We start from the raw sequence: 25,559 nt of genomic DNA, 5'->3' as shown, positions 1-25,559 counted from the left end.
AAACATATATCTTTAGGCAAAAAACAACATTTCCATTAAAAGAAGGATAAGTGTGATCTTAGTAAAGAGATTATTTGCACTCATTTGAATACGCCACATGATGTCGCTGTAACAGTTAGAGGCATAACGAGCGTTTTGGGGTAACAAAGGTTACCATAGTAATTCTGCCACTCTTTGTTTAGTGAGCGCGAGCCCTATAACATTTACATTCACAACGCAGTTAAGTATGTATATCAAAATACCTGTAGTTAGATTAAGAAAATTATTAGGGTGGACTTTATATCAGTAATTTATGTGTAAAAGTTCGTTAAGATTTAGTTGTTTAGTATTTAGTAGAAGTTACGCTGAATGGCGCGTCTCAACATTTTGAAACATGTCGAAAAGAGTATTGCTTTTCGAATGATTTTAAGCTTTAATTAACGGACTTCGGAGTGAGTGAGTAAAATAGTCCATAAACCAAAAAATGAATAGGCCCTTGGTTTAAAGAGCATAGCCGTAAAGGGGCGGAACTGAAGTGAGCGCTGGCTGCTGCTGACAGCGGCTCTCTCTACACCGACTGCACTCTGATCGAGGAGAAACACGCCGACATCGATCATGCGGGAAATCACGAATTTGCCTTTCCAAATATCCGAGTAAGTACCAAAGGTCTGTGATGCGTTTTGAAATTGGAGCTTTATCTTTATAGCAGCTTCCCAAATGATTCCGTGTTTCCCTGTACAGCCTGTCCATGTTCCATGACGCTAGCTACACGGCTAACTAGCCGAAGGGAGGATAGATTGACGTAGTTGGCTTTTATTTTACAGGAAATGCATTCTTGGCTAGAAAGAACCCTACATCAAATATGGCTTGATATTAATTTGCTCTCTTGCTAGTGTTTTTGTGATTTTAAAGCGTGCAGAAATGCAGTACATGTATTGCATTCATTCGTAAATAAAACATGAAGGGGTGTTTAATTTTATTTAACGCTACATGCGTAAAGTAATTTATGCAAATTGTATGACCGATAAAATGTAGAAATTATGAAATAATCTACATCCAGCGTTTCCTCTCAGTATACAGTGCGAGGTTTGGAAAGCTCTCGCGCTCTGCCTTTGATTGGCGGCAGTGTTTGGCTAATCATGCTGGATTTTGTCCTGTTCTCGTGCTGGAGTGATCCTGTGCGATCACTTCTCTGAAACTGATACGTGTTGCGGTTGCTTGCCCAACAGAACTGACTGGTTGTTTCCGATCGGCCTATGTAATGGGCCCTAGTAGAATGGAGGTTTATTATTACGTAATGGCTGGTAGGCTGCGCGAGCGTCACGAATAGGTGATCATATCCTATCACAGAGAGAGGGGAGGTCTGTTTTTAAAGAGAAATATCCAGCACTTGCTCATTTTTTCCTCACATACAGTATTACTTTTGATCTACCGCCGTTTGATATTGTCGCTTAATCCATAGCTAACATTAACACAGACCCTCAAGAGTTGTTTGCTTGACCTACGAGAACAGTAAGCAGATTGTGTTATGGATGGTAAGCTGAATGCTCTTTTACTCTGTGTTGTCAGTATCGTAAACATTGTCAATAAGCACGATAACGTAAGATAAAGTAGAAAATGCTAACGTTAGACTTAGTTTCTGTTAATTTCTAACTAGTTGGTCGATACAAACTTTGGTTCAGTAAATGTACTATATTATCCATTACTGTATTAGACTATTCTGTTTTTTAAGTGTTGTGTCTCGAAATTACTCTCATAAAACACTGAATAGCTTTGTGTTCGTCAAGGAGATATTCATACACGCTTGCTGTTGCGGGTGTGCTGTATGTAGGAATGTGTTTTTGACATTGTGTTTGTAAACACTGCGTGTAGCCTTATTATTAGACATATAATCTTAATGAATTCACTTCTGGAAGTGTGCGCTGATCAGTCCAGAGACAATAAGTGCTACAACATCACTGAATGTACATAGTATTACACATACAAATAATATAAACGTGAAACAAAGGTTGTGGTTCTTAGATAATGACAGTGTGCGTCACATTCGGACTGAGAATGAGTAATTCTTGTTGAGTACCAAAATATGCGAATTAATATAATGTGTATATATATTTAATTATATATATTGTATATATATAATAATATATATATATTATTAGTCATTTTCCCGCGACAGACAGAGCTTTTGAAACGGCCATGTGTTGTGCTCGAAGCCTCGTTGTTGTTAGCACGTGTTTGGCTGATCCAGTGTTTCCTGAGAACTCTCGCGCTCTTCCCAACCAGGGATCAGATAATGCAGCGCGTGAACACCCTGCGCTCGTGATGTAGTCAAAAATACGAAATCAGCAGAAATTAGTCACTTAATCTGTTTATTTAATAATACAGTTAAAAAAAAAAAAAAAACTCTTTGATCAGAAATTATAATTGTAAAAGATTTCTGTATAGATTTGATCTATAATAAAACATTTATGAGTATTCTATCAAATACATAGGTTAGACATGAGTTGTCAGAACATTTTAAAAGGAGTTCCTAATGAAAAATGCCATGAATAACTTGGGTATCTTTTGTCTGTGACTCCTGGCTGGTTCTTCTGGCACCGCAATTACGATCCATTATAGATTTGTTTAAATGAGGGAATCATAATTCTAGCCACGCTGGCTGTTCGTGCCCCCTGCTGTTTAAAATTCACTCATGTCAAGGTCAGTGTACATTTAGCCTTGTCTTGGACAAGGAGAGAGGGGAAATTGTCCATGTTTTTCATAGGAGGCAGGTGATGAGGCGCTACCATCTGTTCCTTTGATCAAGCTTCTCCATTTAGTAAGAGGGTTTTAGAGGGCGAAAAAAAGCTGTTTATCTTCAATGCCCCTTAACCTCTTCCAAAGTTTCACCCTTACCCCCTCCTCTTGCTGTTTGTGAAAATGATTGCGTATTTACGGATCAATTCATTGCACTGTTGTCTTACAACAGGGTATGAGCCATTGCACCATCCCTGAGCGTCGGCAGAAGCCTGAGAAGGACGCAAGGGTGTGCACTTTGTTCTAAGAACAAGCAAGTGGATATCCAGACATCGGAGAGCGACAAGCAACGACGTGAATTATGTCTTACTATAACCGAGAACTGGTGGTGTTTTTTATTAAATATAAACTCTCACAGAGGAACTACCCCTGCAACCACATTGGACTTACAGAAGACACAAATCGGACTGATGGGGCCGAAGAGAATGGTGAGGGGGCGGCAGGAACGACGACCCTTGTCAACGGCTCCATGAACAGAACCCCACCACGATCTCCCGCTTCATCCCCACAGCATCAGACAAACGGGACTGGGGGTCTGGACGCGGTGAAGGAGGCGCTCCGTGATTCTGCCAACGAGTTTGAGCTGCGTTATTCCCGAGCGTTCAACGACCTCTCCTCACAGCTCCACATCACACCCGCCACAGCATACCAGAGCTTCGAGAGCGTGATGGATGAGGTGTTCCGCGACGGCGTCAACTGGGGCCGCATCGTGGGACTGTTTGCCTTCGGAGGGGCTCTGTGCGTCGAGTGTGTGGAGAAGGAGATGAGCCCACTAGTGGGACGCATTGCAGAATGGATGACCGTCTACCTGGACAACCACATTCAGCCCTGGATCCAGAGCCAAGGAGGATGGGTGAGTGAAAAATGACTTTCATTTCTCTCCTGCCTTGTTAGCTTTCTTCAGTTTAATCACAAACAGCCTTTGTTAACCTGTTTAGGTTTATGATTGGTCTCAAATGATTTATGCCTCAACTTATCCTGTTTGATCAGAAGATAGCCTATCTGTTAATTGGATTTAAACCTCCCTTAGCCAACCTTGATGTAAAAAAAAGTCTCTTTAACGGACTCAACTTTACTCCCAAAAATGAAGATTCTGTCCAATCGCAAGATTTTGGGTAATCTTCGCAACACAACACAAATTAAAATATTTTTAATGAAACCAAGATTTCTGTCCCTCTGCTTAAAGTCCAGGTAACTAAAACTTAGAAGCTCCAAAAAGGTCATGAAACTATATGAATAAAGCAGCATAAATAAAGTCTTGCTAAGAGATATGATTAATATTTGGGTATCACTTCAAGACTTCTGTAGCCATTTGTGATTCAAATACTTTGTGAAGCCTTTAAAAGACTGTAATAGTCCAGGAAATGTGGATGTTATTGATGAAAGAGTGCGTTTTGCATTGCCAAATCAGCTGCATCCCTTGGGTCCAGACGGGGGCTGTTTTTAGCGCCTGCCTTCTCTTGGGCCTGGGTGGGGATGCTCTAACTCTGCGGAGGGGAAAGGAATGGGAGATAAGATAGCAGAGCCACAACCACTGGTCAGCTGTTTATTGATCTCCGAGTCCGTAGTCTTATTGCCCAAAATAAGAGTCAAGAAGTCAAGAGTCAAGAGCGTGTGGGAGATGAGACATATGGTTGAGAATGGAGGGGGATGCACTGATAGGTCATTGTTTTTGTTTTGTTTTTTTCCTTTCATATTTTTTGTCTTTTTATTGTTTTCACTTTTCTCTCCATGTTTTTTCCCCGTCGGTCAGCTGTCCAGTAGATGAAAGGCAGGAATGAGTAAAGTCATGTGAAAACCCTTTGTGCTGGTTCTCTTCTTTATGTATGCTGGATGAGTGGCAGGTAATGGAGAGGTCCTGGCCAAGTCAGCCTTTTCTCTTTGTGATCAGGGCTGTGATGTGATTGGCTGGTTGGGGGGGAGATGTGGAAGTGGATTGTAAAGGTCATTTTTTAACACAGCTGGTTTATTGGATGGTGCAGAGAACAGACTCTCTGATTGGCAGGTTGGTTTTGTCAATGTTGTTTATTCTACTTTAGACGCTTATTTTCATTTGCCAATGTGTCATTTTACAAAATCTTGTTTTGTCTGAGACGAGCATTTTTTCTTTTTCTCTTGACATTCATCTTTGCTATCTTGTGATGTCTTGATTGCACAAAAAAGTCTGGAACTGTGTAGAAAGCATAAGTCAACACGTCATTATCTAAATTTGGATCTTGAATCTCTCATCATGTGATCACAGGAATGAGAACATTATGAAACACAACAAACAGTCCTTAAAGATTGAGCAATTAAAAAGAGTTTTAAACATGTTTCTGAGCTCTGCCATTGGTCGGATAAACAGTCTTCAGTCCATTTTATCTTTTTTATTTGTAAGTTTTTTAACTTCTAAAGTAACTTTGACAACTTCTGACGAATAAAATTCAGTTAATATTTCATTCAATTTTATGGACTAACAGGTCATCTAATTTTTGTCTACAAAAATAACATTTTAGTTGCCAGTGCATAAATAAACCAAATATTCAGACATTTTATTTATTAATCTCAAAATTTTACAACAACATTTGAAAACTTTGTTGTTAACCTAGATTTTTCTTCTTTCAAAACATTAATGCATTGTTACTATCTTGCATATTTTTGTCAGCACTCAGCAGTATGTATTAATTAAAATAGTTTAATTGTCATGATGCACATTTTTGTCTTACCTGCGTTCTCAAAATACATTACTTTTTTTTTTGTTATGTTAATGAGATTAATACTGCCCGGCTAGAAACTTTAAAGCTACACTGTGTAGGATTTTCTCCCATCTAGCGATGAAATTGTTTATGACTACCAACTGAATATGACTTTCTAGCCCCTCCCATTCCGAGGGCGTTTTAACTCCTACGGTGGTCGTATTATTTCAAATCTGCCGGCAGTCGCGAGTAATCTCCCCCTCGCATTCGTCACGGTGCCACTGAGTGTCAAAACGCGAAAGGCGAAGCTTGAATTTCCAGGTATGTCCCTCTTTGGCTAATGTATTTTCAAGATGGAGGCACAACATGGCTGCCGCCATTCGAGCGACTCGCTCGTATGTATTCTAAATGGCAGATTCTACACTTACGAGAATACTTGATTAGTTGGTAGAAGTAATTACACATTAATGAGCACATATCATTTTGAAAGAACAAAGTGTTTTTTGCTAAGAATCAACTTAAAAAATTACACAGTGTAGCTTTAAGAAGATCTTTGCATCTATGCCATTTTAGACGCCACCCTGTGGACTGTTTAGGACGAGGGAAGTGTCGGGCGATTTATTATGCTGAGCTCAAGAGTTGATTTTGAATGGCACTACAGTGGGCTAATGAATGAAGTTTTGAGGTTTCACATCCTGAGGTTTTGCACCCAGCTGCAGTTTTGGTTCATCTTGAGCAGAAATTGTAAAAGCGTTCTCTTTATGTCACTTCCTCAATGGGGAAGGAAAATGAGGTCTGCGTGTCATACAAAAGGCAGACGTGCACGTGTTACATGAATGTAGGCCGCCTTTCTGCAGACTCCCACTCAACCCTCTTCATCTCGGTTGCATTCGGCATCAGTTCGGTTGTCTTGCGGATGCTTAGTCTCAATCAGGCCAGTGTAGTTCATCTGTGTGCTGTGGCGGTGGGGGGCACGCATAAGCACACATACACGCTCGATTTCACGGTCGAACAGAATAGTCTCTCTCTCTAGTGAGCATTTACCACACATCGAAGCGTTGCGGTGGCGGTGGGTTCTCGTGCTATTTATTCATCTCAGTTTCTGCTTTGTAGTGAGATTTAAAAGCAGCTCTCACGAAAACCAAAGGGTGCCGTCCTATGCGGTAGGACGTCCCCTCGGTGCGGGAAGAAGCTGGGAATGCCCATTTCAAGTTTAGTTCTCACTCAAACATTTCTCGCATATTCAAAAAAATTTTTGTGCGTGTGTTTCTCCCCTCCCACATGCAGGCACATTTTCAACCACCTTTTGATCTCATTCTCTTTGCCTACGCAGAGTTTCGCAGTGTCTGGCAGCTGTATGATGCAGGTGTGTGGCAGTAACTACACGTCAGGCTGTGTTATTACTGGGTCTCTCTCCTGCTTTGGGGAGATCTGCTCTTATACTGTAATAACGCCCAGAGGTGTGGCCGCACCAGGTCTATTTCCTTCTGTATGTTCGCCATGATGGTTTGGTGAGTGGTGGTAAAGATCATTGGACAGAAAATTGTGATTGGGAATAAATTGAGTAAAGTTGACATATACAGAAAGGACATGGAGGCATATAGATGAGAATTCTAAAGAGTTCAGTTACTATTCCAGTTCCTTATACTACTAACCAAAGACAAAATGTGTATCTAAATGCATGTTGTGTATAACCAGTTGGTAACTACACTGAAGTCTCACAGTTAGTTAAAAGCCGTATGTGTTTAATTTACTAAAAAGAACAGACTCGGAGCAGTAGTGTTATTAACTAAAACAATTTAAAAAAGCCTTTTCATTAATTGAAATTAAAGAAATATTAAATGGAAAAACTTAGACTTAAATTAAATAAATTAAAAAATCACAAATGTTGCCTTGGCAACTGACTGAAATTAAATAAGTTGAAGATCTAAAATTACTAAAACTGAAGTAAAAATGAATTAAAGCTAAATAAAAACCAAGTAATAAATGACAAAAGCACAAACAAAATAATTAAAAAATTAAACAAAAATTTAAAAAGAAAACTAAAATAAAAGCTAATTAAAAATATTTAATAAAACACTGCATTAGAGTCAACTCCATAAATCAAGGAATTGGATTAGTTGCACTGTATGCTATTGATTCACTAAAATTAACCCGTTCATAAGTCATTTGTTCTGTAATCTAAATTTGTCACACTGTCTGTTTCGTGTCATACATTCAGAAGCGTTGTTGTGGTACCTCTGAATAAATAGTGTAGGAAGAGTATTTTAGTACAGAGTTCTGTCTGCATCTGGAGAAGAATGCATTGGCGAGTCATTCGGTTCTGATATTTAAAATAAAAAGTCCTATTCTACAGAGGGACGTGGAAAGAGGATTGACTGACGTAAATGAGTCTAGTCTAGTTGCCACTAGTGGAGTTCTGTGCCTGAGGGGGTGGGGATATTACCAATTAGGCTTGAATTATATGTGAATGTGCTCAGGGTAACTGCCTTTGTTCAGATAGGCTAGCCTAGTACAGGATAAATTATTTGTAGTCGATGAGAGTTGAGGGCAAAATAACGATACAGCGGGGGTGGGGAGGGGGGTCCATACCTTTTCAATCTTATTACACCTGCTTTGTTCATTATTGCTGTTTTAGTGTGTGTGTGTGTTGCAGTAGTCCCTCAGAAACCCTCATTAGCGTCCAGCAAAGGTTCCTTCACTATCAATCTGCACCTAACTATAACAGTGACTTCCAAACACAACGAATCATTAATCACAAACTTCACACACACACATACACACTTAGCAGTAAAGCGCTCATGCATGCTGATAAACAATGGCCCGCCTTTATCACGTTTTAATCACTGTCACCACAACAGAAGTCTTTGTGTGACGTAGAGCTATTACCGGGGGTTTCATCAAACGTATACGCGTGCAAATACAAACATGCTCACACCGTACACACACACCCTCGTCCCATTGTCTATCATGTTTGCACAAGGAACACCCACGGGACCACCCCTTACTCCCCATCCTCCATCACTTTTACTTTTTCTCCCGCCTCCAGCTCGTGTCCTTCCTTTCTTTCGATTCTCTGTTTCTTTCTTTCTTTCGGTCGCTCCCCCGCCTTTCCCTCGGTCTCACGTGGTCGGACGTGTTGCAGATCAGACATGCAACAACATGCCAGCGTCACCGCCGATAGTGTCCCCGTTCACCCCTTTATTCGGTCTCGTTCGTTCTTCGTCCATCCGTCCGTCCATCATCCCTCCACCTTACTGGTCATCTCTATTGATTTGGCAGGCGCAAAGACCATGCGTGTTTGTGGCACGCCTCCCGCAATCATTCGTCAAGCTTCGATACATCAGCACCACCCACTCTGCGCCTGTGTCTGTCGCATGACAGACTATACATCTGCTTTTGTGCTCCCTGGTCAATTGTGTCTGAGTTTGTGATCAAACACATCACATTTAAAATGCAATATGTGCATTATTGTTCCATTTCATGCATGTTTACACGCATGGGCCTCTCATTTGTGCAATTATTTGAAGGTATAGCACACGCTGAGCATGTGATTACCTTAAACAATGGAGCTGCGGGTGAACACACACACATGCACGCCTGCAGAGGCCAGGTGAGGAGCTTGGCTGTAAACACACAGTGATAACAGCAGTGGAGACTGTGATCCAGATTTGATGTTGTCCTCTATAGACACTAAGAGACATAATTTATACCCTAGTCAGTTTGTGCATTAAGATAATGTTTGTGGTATTTGCTGCTGTTGTCAGTGGTGCCTCATGTTGCTATCTTCAAGGTTGTAGTTCACCCCTGACCTTTTGGTTCAGATTTATGCATCACCAGCATTTGAAATGTTTTCTTTTTATATTTCACAGGGCAATTCCATTTTTGCAGTACATGCACATGTCTTTATGTGTGTGCTTGGTTTATGTGTGGCTGACTGAGTGAAAATGGCAGTAAACAGATGGTGGGATTCAGTCTGTTCCAGCAGCCTTGTCACCAGCAAAAGAGAAAAAGAGGGAGGAGAGAGAATGAGAAAAGGACTTATGCTATGGTAGTGCACTCCTCTTATGTCACAGGCAGGGGGAGAGGGGGGGGTTCTGGCCTCACCTTCAAGGAAGGTTGAGCTGTTCCATTCTGCCAGGGTCACGGGGGGAGATGGAGCATCCCATACGGAATGTTTGGAGAGGGAGAGGGAAGGATTGTTTTGGTCCATGTAGCTAATAGTAGAGGCAAAATTATGTAGAATTTTTAGAGATTTTAAAGAGGTTGTTCACCCAAAAGTGAAAATTCTGTGAATTAATTGTTTCTAAACATTTGACTTCTGTGAAACATAAAAGGAGATGTATGACAGTATGAACTCGTTTGTACAAACAATCGTTTGTATGGAAAAAAGCAGCATCAACATTTTTCAAAAATGTTCTTCTTTTACTCCATGGAGTAAAGAAAGATAGTTTGAAACAATAAGAGAGTGAGTAAATGACAGGATTTTCATTTTTGGGTGAACAGTCTGTTTAAATGCATGAAAATGCATAAGTGCACGTGCACAACTAAAGCACATTTGAGCCAATTATCGGTCTTGTCACTAGTTTTTCTCTCACCTAAGTGTTTGTGAATACACCTAGTGTATTTTTAGCAAAGTTTCCCCCACATTCTTGTTCTTTTATGTTTTTGTGATGCTGCCAGTGTTTGTTTACATGTGTGATGTTCAATTCCAGTGGATTTAGCTTCTTAACTGCAGCTCCTCTTAGCTAATTAAAAATCTTAACAACACACACACTTCTCGGTGTGTTGGTCAATCGCGTGGAAGAGCGACCTGCACCTTTTAAGCCCGGTTCTCCTAATGCACTTTAGCCAAGATTAGCCAGCATCATCGAACCGCACTGCAATTAGCCTCTAATAACACAAATAACGGCCAACCTTTTAGTGGCTCTGTCGCCATTCCACTGAGCAGTGGACGACATTAAGCTCCTTGTTCATCTGACAGAATTATGACTTTTAAAAAGCAACTGTGTTTTATGTTTTTGTAATGGGTCGATTCGTCTGCCCCTCCACTTTAGCTCATAATGTACTGCTCTGAACAGCCTCTAGCTAGACAGAGCGCAGGGTCCAAATGTGTGAATCATATAGTAGACTATTTAAGGAGGAAGGGGGCGACGACTCAGAAATATGGATGGAAGAAATTTAAATTTGTTATTAAAGTCATATGCTTACATAAAATATTTATTCATTCATTCAGCATGCCATATTTGAAAATGATGTCTTTAGTGTAAATCACGCAAAATAATAGGTTTGGTTATTGAAAAAACTATACAGGGAACCCTGTCAGTTGATACATATAATATTAAAGGTTAAAATTAACAATAGAGTCTGAATTGAGCACTAGATATCAGCACTAGATATAATAAATATATGTATATATTCAAATCGCACTCTGTGCTGCTGCTTGAACGGTGGTGGCTACAGCGATCTGTCACGTCGCATTAAAAGAGCGGCAAAACGACATTAATTGTTTGAATTTTGTGATAAAATTGACAGAATTTGAAAGCTAAGACCTTTGTTTAATATTAAAAGTTACAAGTGATGTTTTGTTCATGCGTCAACTGAAAACGGCAAAGATTGATTTGAGATTTAAAAATCGATATTAAAACAAATTGAAGATTGATTAAAATCAATTAACCGACATCAGTCAGTATAGTATGATTGCACTTGAGTTTGTATAAGCATGTCTGTAGTTTTGAGATGAAGTCATGAAGAGATGGAGTCATTTGAGTCATGAGATCACACAGTGCTTCAGAGATGTCTCAGGTAGGACTGAAAGAGAACTCAGAATGAAAGCTCAGTCTGAGTGTGTCTGAGTGTGTGACGCCAGGCTGATAGCAGATTAGGAGCTGGGGGAGCTAGAGCTCAGATCATCTTCTCGCGTGTGTCGTTCTGGACATAGCATGACTGTTGCTCTGCTCTGACTGAACTGGCTTATGCTGGAAAATCAGGTCATGAGCAATTCCCCCCTCCCCCCTCCCTCTCTCGCTCTCACTTTCTCGCTCTCTCATTTATCCTCTGTTTTATATTCTGTCCATCTCTTTCTCTCTGTCTTCAGTAAAGCCTCTCTCTTTCTATCCAGCTTTCTCTCATTCTTATATAGCTTCTAGTTGAGATCAGATTATCATCATCAATAGGATTAGGCACAGTTGTGAATAAAGGTCATGACGATGGAGTCATAGGGATTCAAAGTTACTAATAAAGTGTGTTGATATCATCTCTGATTGCCATCAGTCATATTGTTTTTTTTTTCTAGGTTCCACCTTGTTCACCACCTAAGATTTTGCAGAAATGTATCTATTTTGCTCCATTAAAGGAGACCTATCATGCTTTTAAATCGTTCCTTTTTACATATAAATCATACGTAGTCTATATAAAGCGGAACTGCAATGCTTGGGTCTGAATTCCTCATTATTATAGCTCCACAGGCCCCTTTTCTACCCCTTTTCTGATGTGCGTCTGAGTGCAACTCGTTTTGGTGTGGTCTCTTTAAATACAATTGAGACATCTCCAGGATGCAGAGGTGACACTCGGTTCAACTCCACCCCGTTCGGCCATTTTTGTAGTTTGTTAGCAGAGATAGGATTATCTAGCGGCACAGAAACTTTTTATTCACACGTTATTAACAAAATGTCAACAACGGAAGACTTGTCCAGCCAGCCTTACATGTTTGAGCCAGAGTCGGAGCCGGAGCGAGATGAAAATGAAGACGACGAACCTGCAGAACAACGTCTTCATATGTATTTATCGCAATGGTGTGTTACTGTATTTACACATGAAACTTTGGTCTTCCGACCTTTTACCACCATGTCGATTTATTTTGATTAATATGTGCGAGGGAGAGAGAGCAAGACATCGTCTAGTTTGGAGACGGTGTCTTGTTTACATTTTCGCCTGGCTCCGAAGAGAGAGAGAGAGTGTGTGCGCGCGACCGGGTCTCTCTCTCTGCTCGTTCTTTCAGTTAAACATGCGCCCTGTCACAAGCGCAGCAGTTCATCTACATTAGACGGTGTAATGAAGCGTGTGGGTTACTACATCCAACAACCGAACATTTTAACTTACCCTCTCGTAACTTCTGCATCTTTTAGCTTGGACTACAAAATTGCAGCGAGAAATAAAAATGGCGGATTGCTCGAAGTGTTGGGCTGGAAGTCAATGTCATTATTTGGCAGTTCCGCTGCAAATACTGTGACGTAATAGTTCACAAAACGTCATAGAGAATAGAAAAATCGGAACAGGTTGAAAAATAAGGCCAAAACAGAATATAAAGATATCAACGAAGCACCTGAAGAGAATAATTTCAACTTTTCTGTACTTCTAAACACTCCAAATATACAACAAAATGCATTTAATGGCTAAAAAAGTGGATTTAGCATGATATGTCCCCTTTAACATCACCAAATGGAATTGCAAAAATAATGACAATTTTTAACAGGACAATTTTAACGAACTCTCCTTTCGTCTGCCAGCCTCAAGACCAAATCATTTTTGTCCAATCATTGAATTCAGTCCGAATGCAATGATACGATGTTCTACCTGTGCAGACTCTGCTGTGTGCGTTCATAAGTTTTGAAGGAGGCGTGGCTTTGCCTACCCTACCTTTAAAACAACAGCAAAAAAGACTTGTATTGTTGTCACACAAAGGTTACATAATCAAGTGCAATTATTCAACCACAATCTCAAACAATAGTCAAGATCCATGTTTGGATTTATTACAGTTCATCATTGAGAAGGTTGGATCGCAGATTTTGTTGGAGCAAACAGCACAAGCGGCTCGTGACAGAACACAGAATGATACTTTCATTTAAGCAAAATATCTCAATGGAGATCGCTAAACTCCAGCTTATTTGTTTTTGTCTGTGTTTTCTGATCATCTGATCATCACTTCCGCAGTGTAGAGAGAGCAAATGCGCATGGTTGCCAGAATGCAAATATGAAGTAAAACAGAAAAGTTCTGATTTGGGGATTTAAAATCTTGACATCTGGTAACCGCAAGCATGAAAGTAATGAAAGATAACTACATGAAAGTTTGAAAGCATGAAAGATAACATTTCAGTCTCGTCTTTTTTCGTCAACGATCTTGCATGTTGATATACTCAAATGATATAGTCAAAATTCAATGACATTGGTGTCGTCTTGTCATCGTCTCATCTTAGTCATGGGGGGAAAAAGGTCATTAACGACCATTTTTCGTCATGCATTTTGTTAACGAAATTAACACTACCACAGTGTTTACTTTTTAAGGAAATCATCCTACAAATGGAATTGACCAAGATGGTGCAGCGTTTGTGATTTGAAAATCATGACTATATCTTGGCACCACACCATTCATGTACTTGCATGCTCTGTTTCAGGCTGGTGCACCATCCAATATGCATAAGTCTTACAGTCGGTTTCCTGACAAATATTCCCAGAGGTCGTGTCTGCCTGTAAGCGCCGGTTTAGGTCAGAGACTGGTAAATCTGGCTGCACGTGTGTCCAAGAACATGCATGAATGCTTTGGTCTGTATGTATGTGGATGTATGTGGTCTGTGTGTGTCCCAGCTCACTGGGATTTGCTTGACAGAATGGGAGCTGATGTCTCCCCGATGAGATACGGAACAGATTGGAGTCTGAGCCCCACTCTCCTGACTCATTAATCTTCTCTTTAATTCATTTACGGTACGCACAGACTACATGGCCACATTGCCAGGCGGGTACAAAGGACACCTGCCACAGACAGATCCTCCAGATATATGACCTAAAATAAAACGGGGAGGTGTATTGCTCAAATTACTTTACATGCTGTGATCTGATTGGATGTTCTGTGATCTAAATTTAATTTGGGCTGAAGGTTTAGTGGAGTCTGTTTTGTTGCTCTAATTGTCAGCAAAATTTCAGGCGCAGGGTTTTAAACCAGTTTAATGTATCAGGTGTCCTCACACTAAATTATTACATAATGAAACGCTAATGTTTCTGGACAAAGACTGATGTAATTAGGAAAATTGGATGTAGGAGAATAGATAATAAAGTCTGTACATGCTGAGAACAGTTAGTACGGTTAATGTGAATGAAGCAATAGAGTTGCATGAAACATCATCTGTCCAGGCCAGTGTTGCTGTGGTTTTAAGGTGACTGTACTTTCTGTGCTTGGGAAACTGATGTTTGGTTTACATCAAGGGTGCTGGTTCCTGTATTTGGATTAATTAACAAATGGTGAACAGTTAAAGAACCTTTCCATTGATTTTCCAGACTAAGTGTTCAGAACTGGTTGATATTTTTATCTATTTATTTGTTTATTGGTCAATATTGGATATTTCATTTGGCTTGCTTATTTCCATGTTTTTACATTTAGTAATCTTACTGTCTTTCATCTAAAATCACCAATTTACTAATTACATTTACTGTTATCTAAGACCACTGTTAAATGTAATCGTTAGGAACTGAATAACCATTTTTCATTCTGTATATTTATAATATGATGCCTAAATTCACTTGTAGCATTTAAAGCAATTGATTTTTTTTTATAATCATTCTTTTTTTATATATTCGGACAAAATAGTATAGAATTTTAATATTAGCCATAACATGAAAATAATTATTTATATTTGTATTTTAATATTTGTGGGGTTGCAATATTCTTGGGGTTGTTTGAACTTAAAAATGAATGAGGCTGAGGCAGTTCATATTTGGTTGTCTGTCAGTAAACAACTCAACATTTAGCATTGCATTCCTTGTTTCACATTATACATTAGGCAACACAATTCAGGATAATTCAGATAATTCAACGGGTTAAAAGCAGTGCTAACATCCTTTCAAAATTTCAAGTGTAAAAAAAAATAATATCTTAACCCAGGATACGAGGCCTGAGTGGCCAGAAGTGGCCTGAACAAGGTTGACTGTCTTTCAATCATTTTATTGAGATTTAAGGGACCATTAAGGAGAGGATGCAGAATGTGCTACTCTAACTGTGAACCACTAAAACCACATCTCATAAACCAGAGAGAGACAGCTCTCTATAAAAGGTGAGAGACTCTCTATAATAAATGTTTGCCTGGCCTGTAGGTGTGGGCTGATGTCATTGACATTTAAATGGTAAATACCAGGCTGACATCAGAAATCCCATTTGCTGTGAAGCATCTGCCTCCTCTTAGAGTAAGTGAGATCACATTGTCGTCATGAACCAAAGAGATGATGACCATCAATTTGATCAGACTCAGAGATAAAGTAACTGTGGCAAATACAGTCTTTGACCCTCTTGTTGTTTCTTTTTACACTGAAAAATGTTGCAACGTGATTTCACTTTCCAAAAAAATTGACATCCTGTTTGTTTTGCAACATTTGTGTAATTTTCAAATTCACCGTGACTGTTACATGCCTTGTGATGGTTTAACTGGGTTTGTCTTGCTTCTGTCCTTTTTTTTGTTTTTGTTTACGTCTTTTCTTTTTTCTTTCTTTCTCACTCTCTCCACCATCGCTTTAATCAAGGACTGGAAATTTCTGGTTTCAGCTTGAAGTCTGAATGACTCAGCAGAGATTGAGTGAGAAACAGCAAGGCCAGTTCTTGACGCCACACAGTTGGAATTCCTCCCCCCCCCCCCCCTCCCTCTAAAGCACGTTTCAAATCAGCTGATTTCCACACAGGAATGAGGGTGGCCAGCATTTCTCAGCGATTTGTGAGGAAATCCTGCCCTTCCGGTCTGTCTGTAATTGTTCTGCACTGTGCTGGTGTTTCTTTCTGCACGAAGTAAGCTTTCTGGCTTCCAGTATGAATGAAACCGACATTACATGTGTTTATAGTGCTCAATGCTCACACCACCCTATTTTGTGTAAAAATATGAAAAATAATACTTCTCTCTAAAGAAATTTGAAGTAAACATGATAAAATTAAAATAAATTATAGTTCCATTGTTACGCAGGTCGTAACAGCCATTCATTACAAACACCATTTATTTTAAATGCCAAGCTATAACTTGGCATTTAACAAACATTTTTTAAGTGAAAGTGAAACTGCTCGCGTACCTCTCATTCGGCATGAATCGTTTCCATGAATGAATAGTCGCAGTGTAACATTTGGTTGCTAAATTTATTACGTAACGAAGGCTTTGTACTTCTCTCGTCTCCCAATATCCACTCAAAATAGCTTCCTTCAAATACACACAAAAAAAAAGTGTTTGGAAAAACACCACAACATGCTCCCGCTGACCGACACAGCCTACATACTGTTCAAAAGACAAATGAAATGGAGTAACCGAATCATTTTTCTGTTTAGTTCTCATAAGAGGCTGCGATGTCATGTTAAGTTAGCGATGTGAGGAGAACTGATATGTTGGATGTGCGCATGAGGCGCCAGCGCGATCGCTTTGATTATATCAGTGCAAACATCTTAAAATACTCCGTCAGATAAGAGTAAGGCATCATTCAAAATGGTAAAGAGTGTATTTTTATTTGTGCACCTTCAAAATAACAGCAAAACGTTGTACTTTTGTAAAATTAAGAAAACCAACAAAATGCGCTTGCCGTCTTGGTCTCTGTGAACTTCTTTCTGAAGCACATATGAACCAAAACTCAGCAGAGATTATTGCCTACTTGTCACACAGACAAGAAAAAATATATCTATAGAAACCTTGAAGTGCCTACTTTTAAGTGTCTACGTTTTGCTTATTTGACGTTAAATGCATTATATAAGTCACTTTGGAATATAAATCGTATTTCGCAGACCTCCTGGCAACAGGACCCTCGGGGGTCCGCAGACCCCGCTTTGAAAACCACTGCTCTTTATAACGGCTAAGTCACACCTTTCAGTTTAAAGTCAATGGTGTTTTGGATTTACTCTATAATTTACAGGAGTTTATTTACTTGTTCATTCATATTAACTGGACTAGCCTGCAAAATAGTTTTTTAGTGTGACTTAAAAGATGTATTTATGATACCATTGTTGTCAGATTTGACACACATTTTAAAAGTAGCTTTGACATTTTTGGAGATTTCGGTAATTCACTGAAATAGGTATATTACAAGTACAGCTGTTATTACCTACATAGATTATAGCTTCCTGGGGACTTGCTATAATGGGACTTGCGTCAATAAGCAACCATTCAGAACATCCAGCATAGAGGCTTGCATGGGCATTTTATGTACAATATGTTGTTCTCATTGTTTCTCAAATGACCCTCATTGGTCAACCAAGTGAGAAAAGGCTAAAACAGAAGTATTGATAAGAAACTAGCTCCTGTACACACACACCATGCTGTGTTTTGAATAAAACGTGTTATGTTCTGAGTGTGTGTATCATCAATCATCTGGCTAATAACTGGACAAGCTATTCTGGAAAGCAAGTCACTGGTTTCACAAACGCCATGGTGAGGGTTAAGGGGTCAGGATGGTGTAACAGTGGAGAAACCCAGTGCTCTGACTCAACCGAACCAAACTGAACTCTCTGTACGATCCTCTCATAACTTCCCAAACACACACACTACTCTCTCTCACACATACAAATTGCTCATCTTCAACAGGATGAGGTTGGATGTACTTGATGTAATACACTGATGTCAACAGAGTAGCTCAGTAGTCTGTATTATAACTGTAGTAACAGTGGTAAGGATGAATTTGTGTTTCTGTGGTCCGCCTCTGTTCATCTGTACCAGCTTTTATACCCCTCCAGTAACTCCTTCACCCACCGTGCTCCTTTTAAGTTCAGAATCAGCCCCTTTCTTGGCCTCTATTTGGATATTAGCCTATGCTAACTAACAAACGTAGGCACCTTGCACCTGGTTTCACTCTGTCCTGTAGGGCCAGGTTTGTATGTGCTCTTTGTTTAGATAGGGTTGTGGAAAACGCCTGGCAGTCCCCGCTGCCTAGCAGCCAGTGTCTCTTGGGAGCATTCGCACAACCTCAGCACTGTTTGGAGCTAGTATAAGTCAGGTTTTCTTGACAGATTGTGTTTGTGTACAAATGCTTTTCACTCAGTCACACCTATAGTGAATCAGTGTGAGTTTTGGAGTGGATCTTTTAAGGTGTAGTTGCAAGATATACAAAGAGTCACATTAGTTAATGAACTGTTCAAAAACTGAGTCATATAAATGCTGTCATGATGGTCAGGCATATTACAGTGTTGTTAGAGACATGTTAGGGCATGTGCTGTACCTGGCTTGGTGGGGATGGGATTAATAAGCCCCTACATTGTTCACCCAAAAATGAAAATTCAGTTAGTCATTCTCATGTTGTTCCAAACCCATAAGATTTTCATCCATTTTTGAGAAACTAAGATATTTTTAATGAAACCTGAGAGATTTCTGTCCCTCCATTTTGGAAGCCCATGCAACCAAAACTTAAATAAATCCATATGAATCTAATCCAAATGATTCGCAGAGTAAGCCATGTATGTCATGTAAGTCATAGTGTCTTTTCAAAATTGATTAAAATGGATTAAACAGCTTGATTCATATGAATTTCTTGTATGATCTATTTTATGAACTTTTTGAAGTGTCAAAGTTTTGGGTGAATGGATTTTCAATTAAGGGACAGAAATCTCTCTGGTTTCATTAAAAATATATTAATTTGTGTTTCAAAACTGAAAAAGTCTTACGTGTTTGGAATGACATGAGGGTAAGAAATTGATGACATAATTTGAATTTTGGGGAACAATCCTTTTAATATAATAATGTTAAACATTGGGAAGATCTGAACACAGACAAAATTCACTTTTGATGGAAGCATCAGAAATAACCCCTGCTGCCTGGTGAAATAGAAACTAAGAAACTGACAAATTGTTGTTGCCTGTTGTTCAGTGATTATGACAATACAAAGATGATTATGAAATTAATTTGAGTATGAAAGAGATACTTTTAATTGCTTAATGCTTACTCATGCAATATCGAATTGGGACACAGAGGCTTATTAGTAGTTTTCTAAAGCAAGCATCACTACTATTGCTTATTCTTGGATATTTAGACAAAGCCCTGTGATATTTCATCTGATGATTAGTTAATTAAAGCTTATTATGCATGACAGATATTTTGCTTACTCACTCCAGCATGAAAGATGTCTGCTCAAAAGGTTAAGACACACCTCCATATGTGCCCCTCCTGGATTCACCCATCACGTATAGCCTGTGCTTGTACATGATTGCACATAGCCTACAGTGTTATATGTGCTATAGCCTAGGCTATGCGTTTCACCATAATCTTACTGCCAACAAGCTTGCCTTAACATGTCTTAGATTTATGATTTGGACTGTAATCAAAGAGCCACATTCTTGTCATACCATACCATTGTTCCTACCTTGTTCTCACAGTTTCTCACACTGATACTCTCTAACATGTGTGCATTAGGCTTGGCTCTGCTGCCAAGTCATACTGTGAGCATTCCTGCAGGGGTTACTCATGTACCTGTTAAAGTATGATGCAAATTCCTCTGCCGTCTGATTGTATTGACTGTAGCACGCCTTCTCTGTTCATCATTCATGATCAGGTCAGCATGGGTCATGTTTAAACTACCCAAGGTTGACAAAGGTGTGCCTGAGGAAGTGCATGATAGAAATTATATTTACTCAAGTCACTGTGCGGTGAAGCGGTAGTTTGCTTTTATGGTTAATTGTTCTAGTAGGATATTGAACTCTCTGTAGGATGTACAGTATTGTGTTGGATTGTGTGTGTGTCTTTAATGTGGTGTTTGCTCAATACGCGCATCACTATCCTATTGGAGGGGTTGCTTGACACTCGTTCCGCACTGTTTATGCTACTGATAGGAATCATACATCCAGTTGTGTGATTTGTTGAGAAGTATTACTTTTCTAAGCACTCGGGCCATGAGTAGTTGTTAGCTATATTAATAATTATAATCAAATATGTTTGTTGTTGTATATCATAGATTTGAGCATAAGGTGTTTTTGAGGTGGTTTTTAGGTATCTGTTAACCGTAAGTGAAAGTGAGTTACAGTCTTGACTTGTGATGTCATGTGCTGCGTCACTGGTTGTGATAACCCCTCTGCTCTGGAACTGCATGTCTGTTATCAGCTTCTGCCACTCCCATCACCCCTCCCTCACACTTGCGATATCATTTCCTATGAAATTGATCTTGTTCCTATGCACACTATGTGACTGACATCACTTTGACTACAATGTCACACATTTCATATCCAAAACAAGTCTATTTGACTCTGTCTATTACTTCCCTCTTATTAATCTCCCTTTCATCCTCTTTGTCAGTTAAAACAATGTTCCTGTCAACAAATTTGACAACTCCTCCCCAGATTAGGCTATATACTTGAGGCGTTGTGGAATGCAGTCATTTACCATAGGTCATTTGCATTTTTGTTGTGCATTGTCCTTCTGACAGACACCCATTTGACCTCTCCTAGCTGCTCCTTTTTTATATTTGTAATGTTTCAGCTTTAGCAATCCTTCTCAATTCATATGAAACATGACAGATTGCTTTAGTAGCTAGCTAGCACGGATGAGTATTAATATGCAGAAAAGTGGTCATAAAGTATTGGAGCTGTGGCCTAGTGGTAAACGTTCTCAACACAACAAAACTGCTGTGCAACACATATGGGTATTCTTTTAAGTAGGCCTAAATCTTAATTCCTATAATTCTGTTAAAATATATATATATATGCACTAAAAAGGCTAAAAAAAGATATGCTTAAAAATACCAAATTAAATAAATTGTCGTACAACTTCATCCTGCTACATGCTATGACATCCAGTTTTGTTTCGCTGTAAAGAGAAACCCAGTTCTGTTGTGACTGATAAATGTTGCCACAGTGCACGTGTTAAGTGTCGGATGGTTTTACCCAGTCCTCCACATTCTTCTTCCCATATTTTCAAGCTTGTGTAGATAACTAGGGCAAAGGGAAAGACTGGAGGATGACATCAGTATTCTTGAGTGGAAAACAGGGGTGGGCGTCTGAGGGGTGTGCTTGTGTGTGTGCGCTTGTGTGTGTGTGTGTGTGTGTGTGTGTGTGTGTGTGTGTGTGTGTGTGTGTGTGTGTGTGTGTGTGTGTGTGTGTGTGTGTGTGTGTGTGTGTGTTTTGTAATCAACTGCATGCACTGAATTATTTTTGGCTTGATCACTGCATTGCTGTAATACCGCTGACAAAAATGTCAGTGAAACAAATCATATTGACCCTGAATCTGAAGATCCAATTGAAAAACTGCAGAGAAGAAAAAAACATTTCTGTCCTCAGAAATTGTCGGGGTGGTATGAACTCATGCATGTTTATGAGTCATATTTGCTTTTTACTGCAGTGCTCTGGTTGAGTTATTTCAGCCTCCATGTGCTGTTGGTGAGCTCTACTTTTGTGTGTGTTCCCTGAGGAAACGGGTTATGTTATAAAGCCTGAAATCCCCTCTCAGCTTTTCAAATAAAATTGGGGTTGCTACAGAATCCTGCTGAGAAATGAGGTTAGTGGAGTCTTTGAAACAGGCATAGTAAATCTCGCCCCCTGGTGGTCATTGCATGAACACATTATTGCACACACAAACTTGTCACAGGAAGGGTGGGATTAATGAAAGGCCTGACGGGAAGGGACACTCGAAGGAGTTCAGTGGTTGGCTGGACTGAGCTTGTCAGTTAGTATCTGAAGTGTAATTATTGGGTGGTTGATCATGGTAATATTTTCCTCCGACTTATGAATATCTAGTGACAATTGACCTTTTTCACATTTCCGGATTTCTCAGAAGCGGAAGTTGTCAAAACCTGTCAATTAGATTTTACCCCAAAATCAAAATATTCTGCCAATTTCAGTCATTAATAACATAATATAGTACATGTGTGGATATTTTCATAGATTCGCTGTTGTAGAAATAAATCTGATTATATTCTCTGTGTGTTTTGTGCAGGAGCGATTCGCGGAGATCTTTGGAAAAGATGCAGCAGCAGAGAGCAGAAAGTCACAAGAAAGCTTCAAGAAGTGGTTGCTGGCGGGAATGACCTTGCTCACAGGTGTCGTGGTCGGGTCACTCATTGCACAGAAACGCCTGTGAGGATCAGAATTACTGAAGATCCAAATACACCTACTGCTTCATTTAGACCTCCAGCTGAAATGAAGGAACTTCAAAAATACTTGTTTTGGATTTATTTGTTTCCCTTTTATTGCCAAGAAATGTCATGTTTACATCCCCCGTCCCACCGTGTACTGTTGACTGAGTGGAGTGCATCTGTGATGTCACGTCACATCACATGACCCAGACTGCATGAGGGTGCTTTGGTTTTAGCTGACTCGGAAAAGGCAAAGCCACGTATCCTTACACCATGTTCAACGAAATGAGAAAAATGACTAAAACAGTCAAGAAAAAAGTTTCAAATCTTGCTTCTTTGTCTGTACTTTTTTTTTCATCTCTATCATTAATCTTTTAAGTATCCTTATTATTCTCTCATTTTCAAAGAGACTTGCAAAACTGACAAGGATACAAAAATTTTATCTTTAAATCTAATTTAAGCTCATTTGTAATTCTTGAGTTAACCGAATGATAAAGAAGTTGAATCTGAACTGAATTTGAAGTATTCAGTCGGTAAATCAGCACTGACATTTCTGAGGAGCGTTATTCCTGTCTGGAGTGCCAGATATTAGCTCGAGAGCAGAGGCATCTCACTACACTTGAGCGCCTGCTTCCTCTGCAATCTCTCTACCATTACAGAAAAATGTGGAGAACAGATAAAATCTGTCTGTGAGTGTTTTTATGTTGTTGTTGTTTTCCCATTATTGTTCTGTTTCTTTTCACATGCAAATTTGACTGTGTGACTACCTGCATGGGCAGGTTTGAAATCCTCTAAAGCATCTAAATTGTGTGAGGGACCAACAGTTATGAGACGGCCAACAGTTCGAGAGAAAGTTCTGTATGTTTGGTGCCGTTTGATTTATTAAACCTTATTAAACCTAAGTTTCAGCTTCAGATGTGGTATCACGTATAACTCTTTATAACTTTGAGATTGTTGTAACTAGAGCTAGAAGAGACACGGATACACACAGAGTGCGTAGATCACTCCTGTTGTATCTGTGACTACACTTAACTGTGTTTTATACACAGAAAATGTAACACTTTTAAGCTGAAAGTAATTAGATTAAACCATATTGCCACAAGAGTGCTTGGTGTCTTGTATGGTCTTTGGAATGAGGATGCAACCAGTTCTGGGAATACTGGCCTAGCATTTGTAACAAGCTAATAGTCATTGAGTTTTTGTTTTATTTGGAATCTGAGGTATGAAATGATATATGCAGTGGCTTTTTTCAGTAAGCAAAAGTTAGTCTGACACTTGCAGCACATTTAAATGTACAGAGCCAAGCTAAAATGCTAATCTCAATTCTGGTCTTTTAGCATTCACATTTCCAAGTGTAAATGTTATTTCCACAGATATTAGAGCATTCATAGATGTGTTAAGTTGGGTGTTACTGTGTAATGGTCCACAATGTTTTGAACCCTGGCTGATAGACATATATTGGGTCAGATAACATCATGGTGCTGCCGTGGAAAAACAAACAAAAAATATAGTATTTGACTAAACTCATTGTTTTAAACTGTTAAAGAGTACATTTTATGCTTCATCGTTATTTTTATTTTTTATTATTGTAATTCATGTTTTCAAAAGCAAACCTTAGAAATAGTTGGGATAAATCTCTCCAATCTTCTCCGTCGTCTCACAGCTCCTGATTCCTGTCGAATCTCATTTTAAACGCTTTCCTGTCAGAGACGTTAAGCGCGAGTGTCACTCCGCGCGCGCACCTGCTGCTTTACACTCGGCTCGTGTCAAACTCGTTTAAGCTCTCGGAGATGTGGAGAAATGATCTTTAGGCTTCAAACCATTAGTTATTCAAACAGGACGTCAACTTGAATATTCATCACCTTTTTTCGACTAGTAATGATTGACGAGCGGGGTAATTCAAACAGAAGTGATGAAAGCAGTGGTGGTACAGGTGTGTTTCCAGCCTTCAACCCCGCTTTGAGATCACGTGGGGAAGCCGAGATCGTTTGGTGCGTCAATCAAAAGATAAGTTCCCAATCCTAAACGTCACGTCTTCTGAGAGCTAACCTAGAAAAGAGATGTCTGCCGTAGGGCTCCGAGGTATGAGAAAAGATTTATTCTTCCCGATTTAGTCCCAGAGGAACTAAATGAAATTTCCCTCAGCTCGAGGGATTTGTTTTAAAATCAACATCAACAATTTTTTTTTTTTTTTTTCAACGATTAATCAGTGCTCATTAATCCAAAGAGGGAATAATGGTCATTTGCTAATTATTCAATCCTTCTCTTTTAATAAATACAGCTTTTCTGAAATGGCCAATTGCTTTATTGTTTACAATAACTCAATGACGATAATGTACAATAACATACAATAGACTAAGGCTGCATTTGAAAATTGTTACAATCTGAATTTGCTATGATTTTGACTTAAAGTAATTAAAGTTAGAAATGTAAAGGTTGTATATGGCAACATTAGATCCGGTAAGCCACCTTTAAACTCCAAAGTTGCGAGTGAACTGTTTAAATAACGATGTAAACATTTATAGTTGGCGAGTTTTTATCATATACACAGATTGAAATTGCCGAGATTTACACCTTTTGCTGCTCTATAGACACTGATTTCACAGAATACATTCCGTGTTATGAAATTTGCTGCTTGCATGCTTAGTCTATGTTTGTCTGTCGTGTGTGTGTGTGTGTGCGCGCGCGCGCTGTGTGGTGGTTACGGAGTTTGACAGTACGCTTAAGAGTGAAATGTACCAGCATTGGCACGACACTATGTAAACTAGTTAACTTAAATAACAATTAGACTAGCTCATCATAGATTAGTAAAAATATTTAAGGCGTTTGTTGATTTGAAATTATTTATGATATTTCGTGTAAACGCATATTGTTCCTTCCTATGGCCTTAAACTCCATAATTTCTTTTGAAGTGTATTTGTTGCTCATTGTGTTTGTATTTAGCCAACTTAACCTTCAACATAAGGGGACAAAAATGAAAACTATTTTTTTAAGGTTCTGGGTTTATTTAAACAGCTTCACCCCTGAATTAATTGTTTTATGTCTTAAGACTTTTTTTTTAAAATGTCTGATATCATTTAATTTAAATAAAGACCCATCTGAATTCAC

The 25,559-nt window shown here is 39.2% G+C and overlaps 1 protein-coding gene across 2 annotated transcripts; it reads left to right on the top strand.

Moving 5' to 3' along the window:
• Positions 1-264: 264 nt before the first annotated feature.
• bcl2l1 (BCL2 like 1) lies at positions 265-25,559 on the top strand. 2 transcript variants are annotated; one of them, XM_079848644.1, is made up of 3 exons: positions 265-632; positions 2,948-3,628; positions 22,313-25,559. In XM_079848644.1, exons 2-3 carry the CDS (start codon positions 3,077-3,079, stop codon positions 22,454-22,456), a joined length of 696 nt encoding a protein of 231 aa, XP_079704770.1. In that variant the 5' UTR covers positions 265-632; positions 2,948-3,076; the 3' UTR covers positions 22,457-25,559. The 2 variants fall into 2 exon arrangements, with proteins under 2 accessions (XP_079704770.1, XP_079704771.1); XM_079848645.1 differs by lacking the exon at positions 265-632 and adding an exon at positions 1,190-1,514.

This window comes from Squalius cephalus, assembly GCF_949319135.1.
Source record: "Squalius cephalus genome assembly, chromosome: 18".
Classification (NCBI taxonomy): domain Eukaryota; kingdom Metazoa; phylum Chordata; class Actinopteri; order Cypriniformes; family Leuciscidae; genus Squalius; species Squalius cephalus.
The sequence above is the reverse complement of the archived record's forward strand: the minus strand, read 5'-3'. Positions and strand labels throughout refer to the sequence as shown.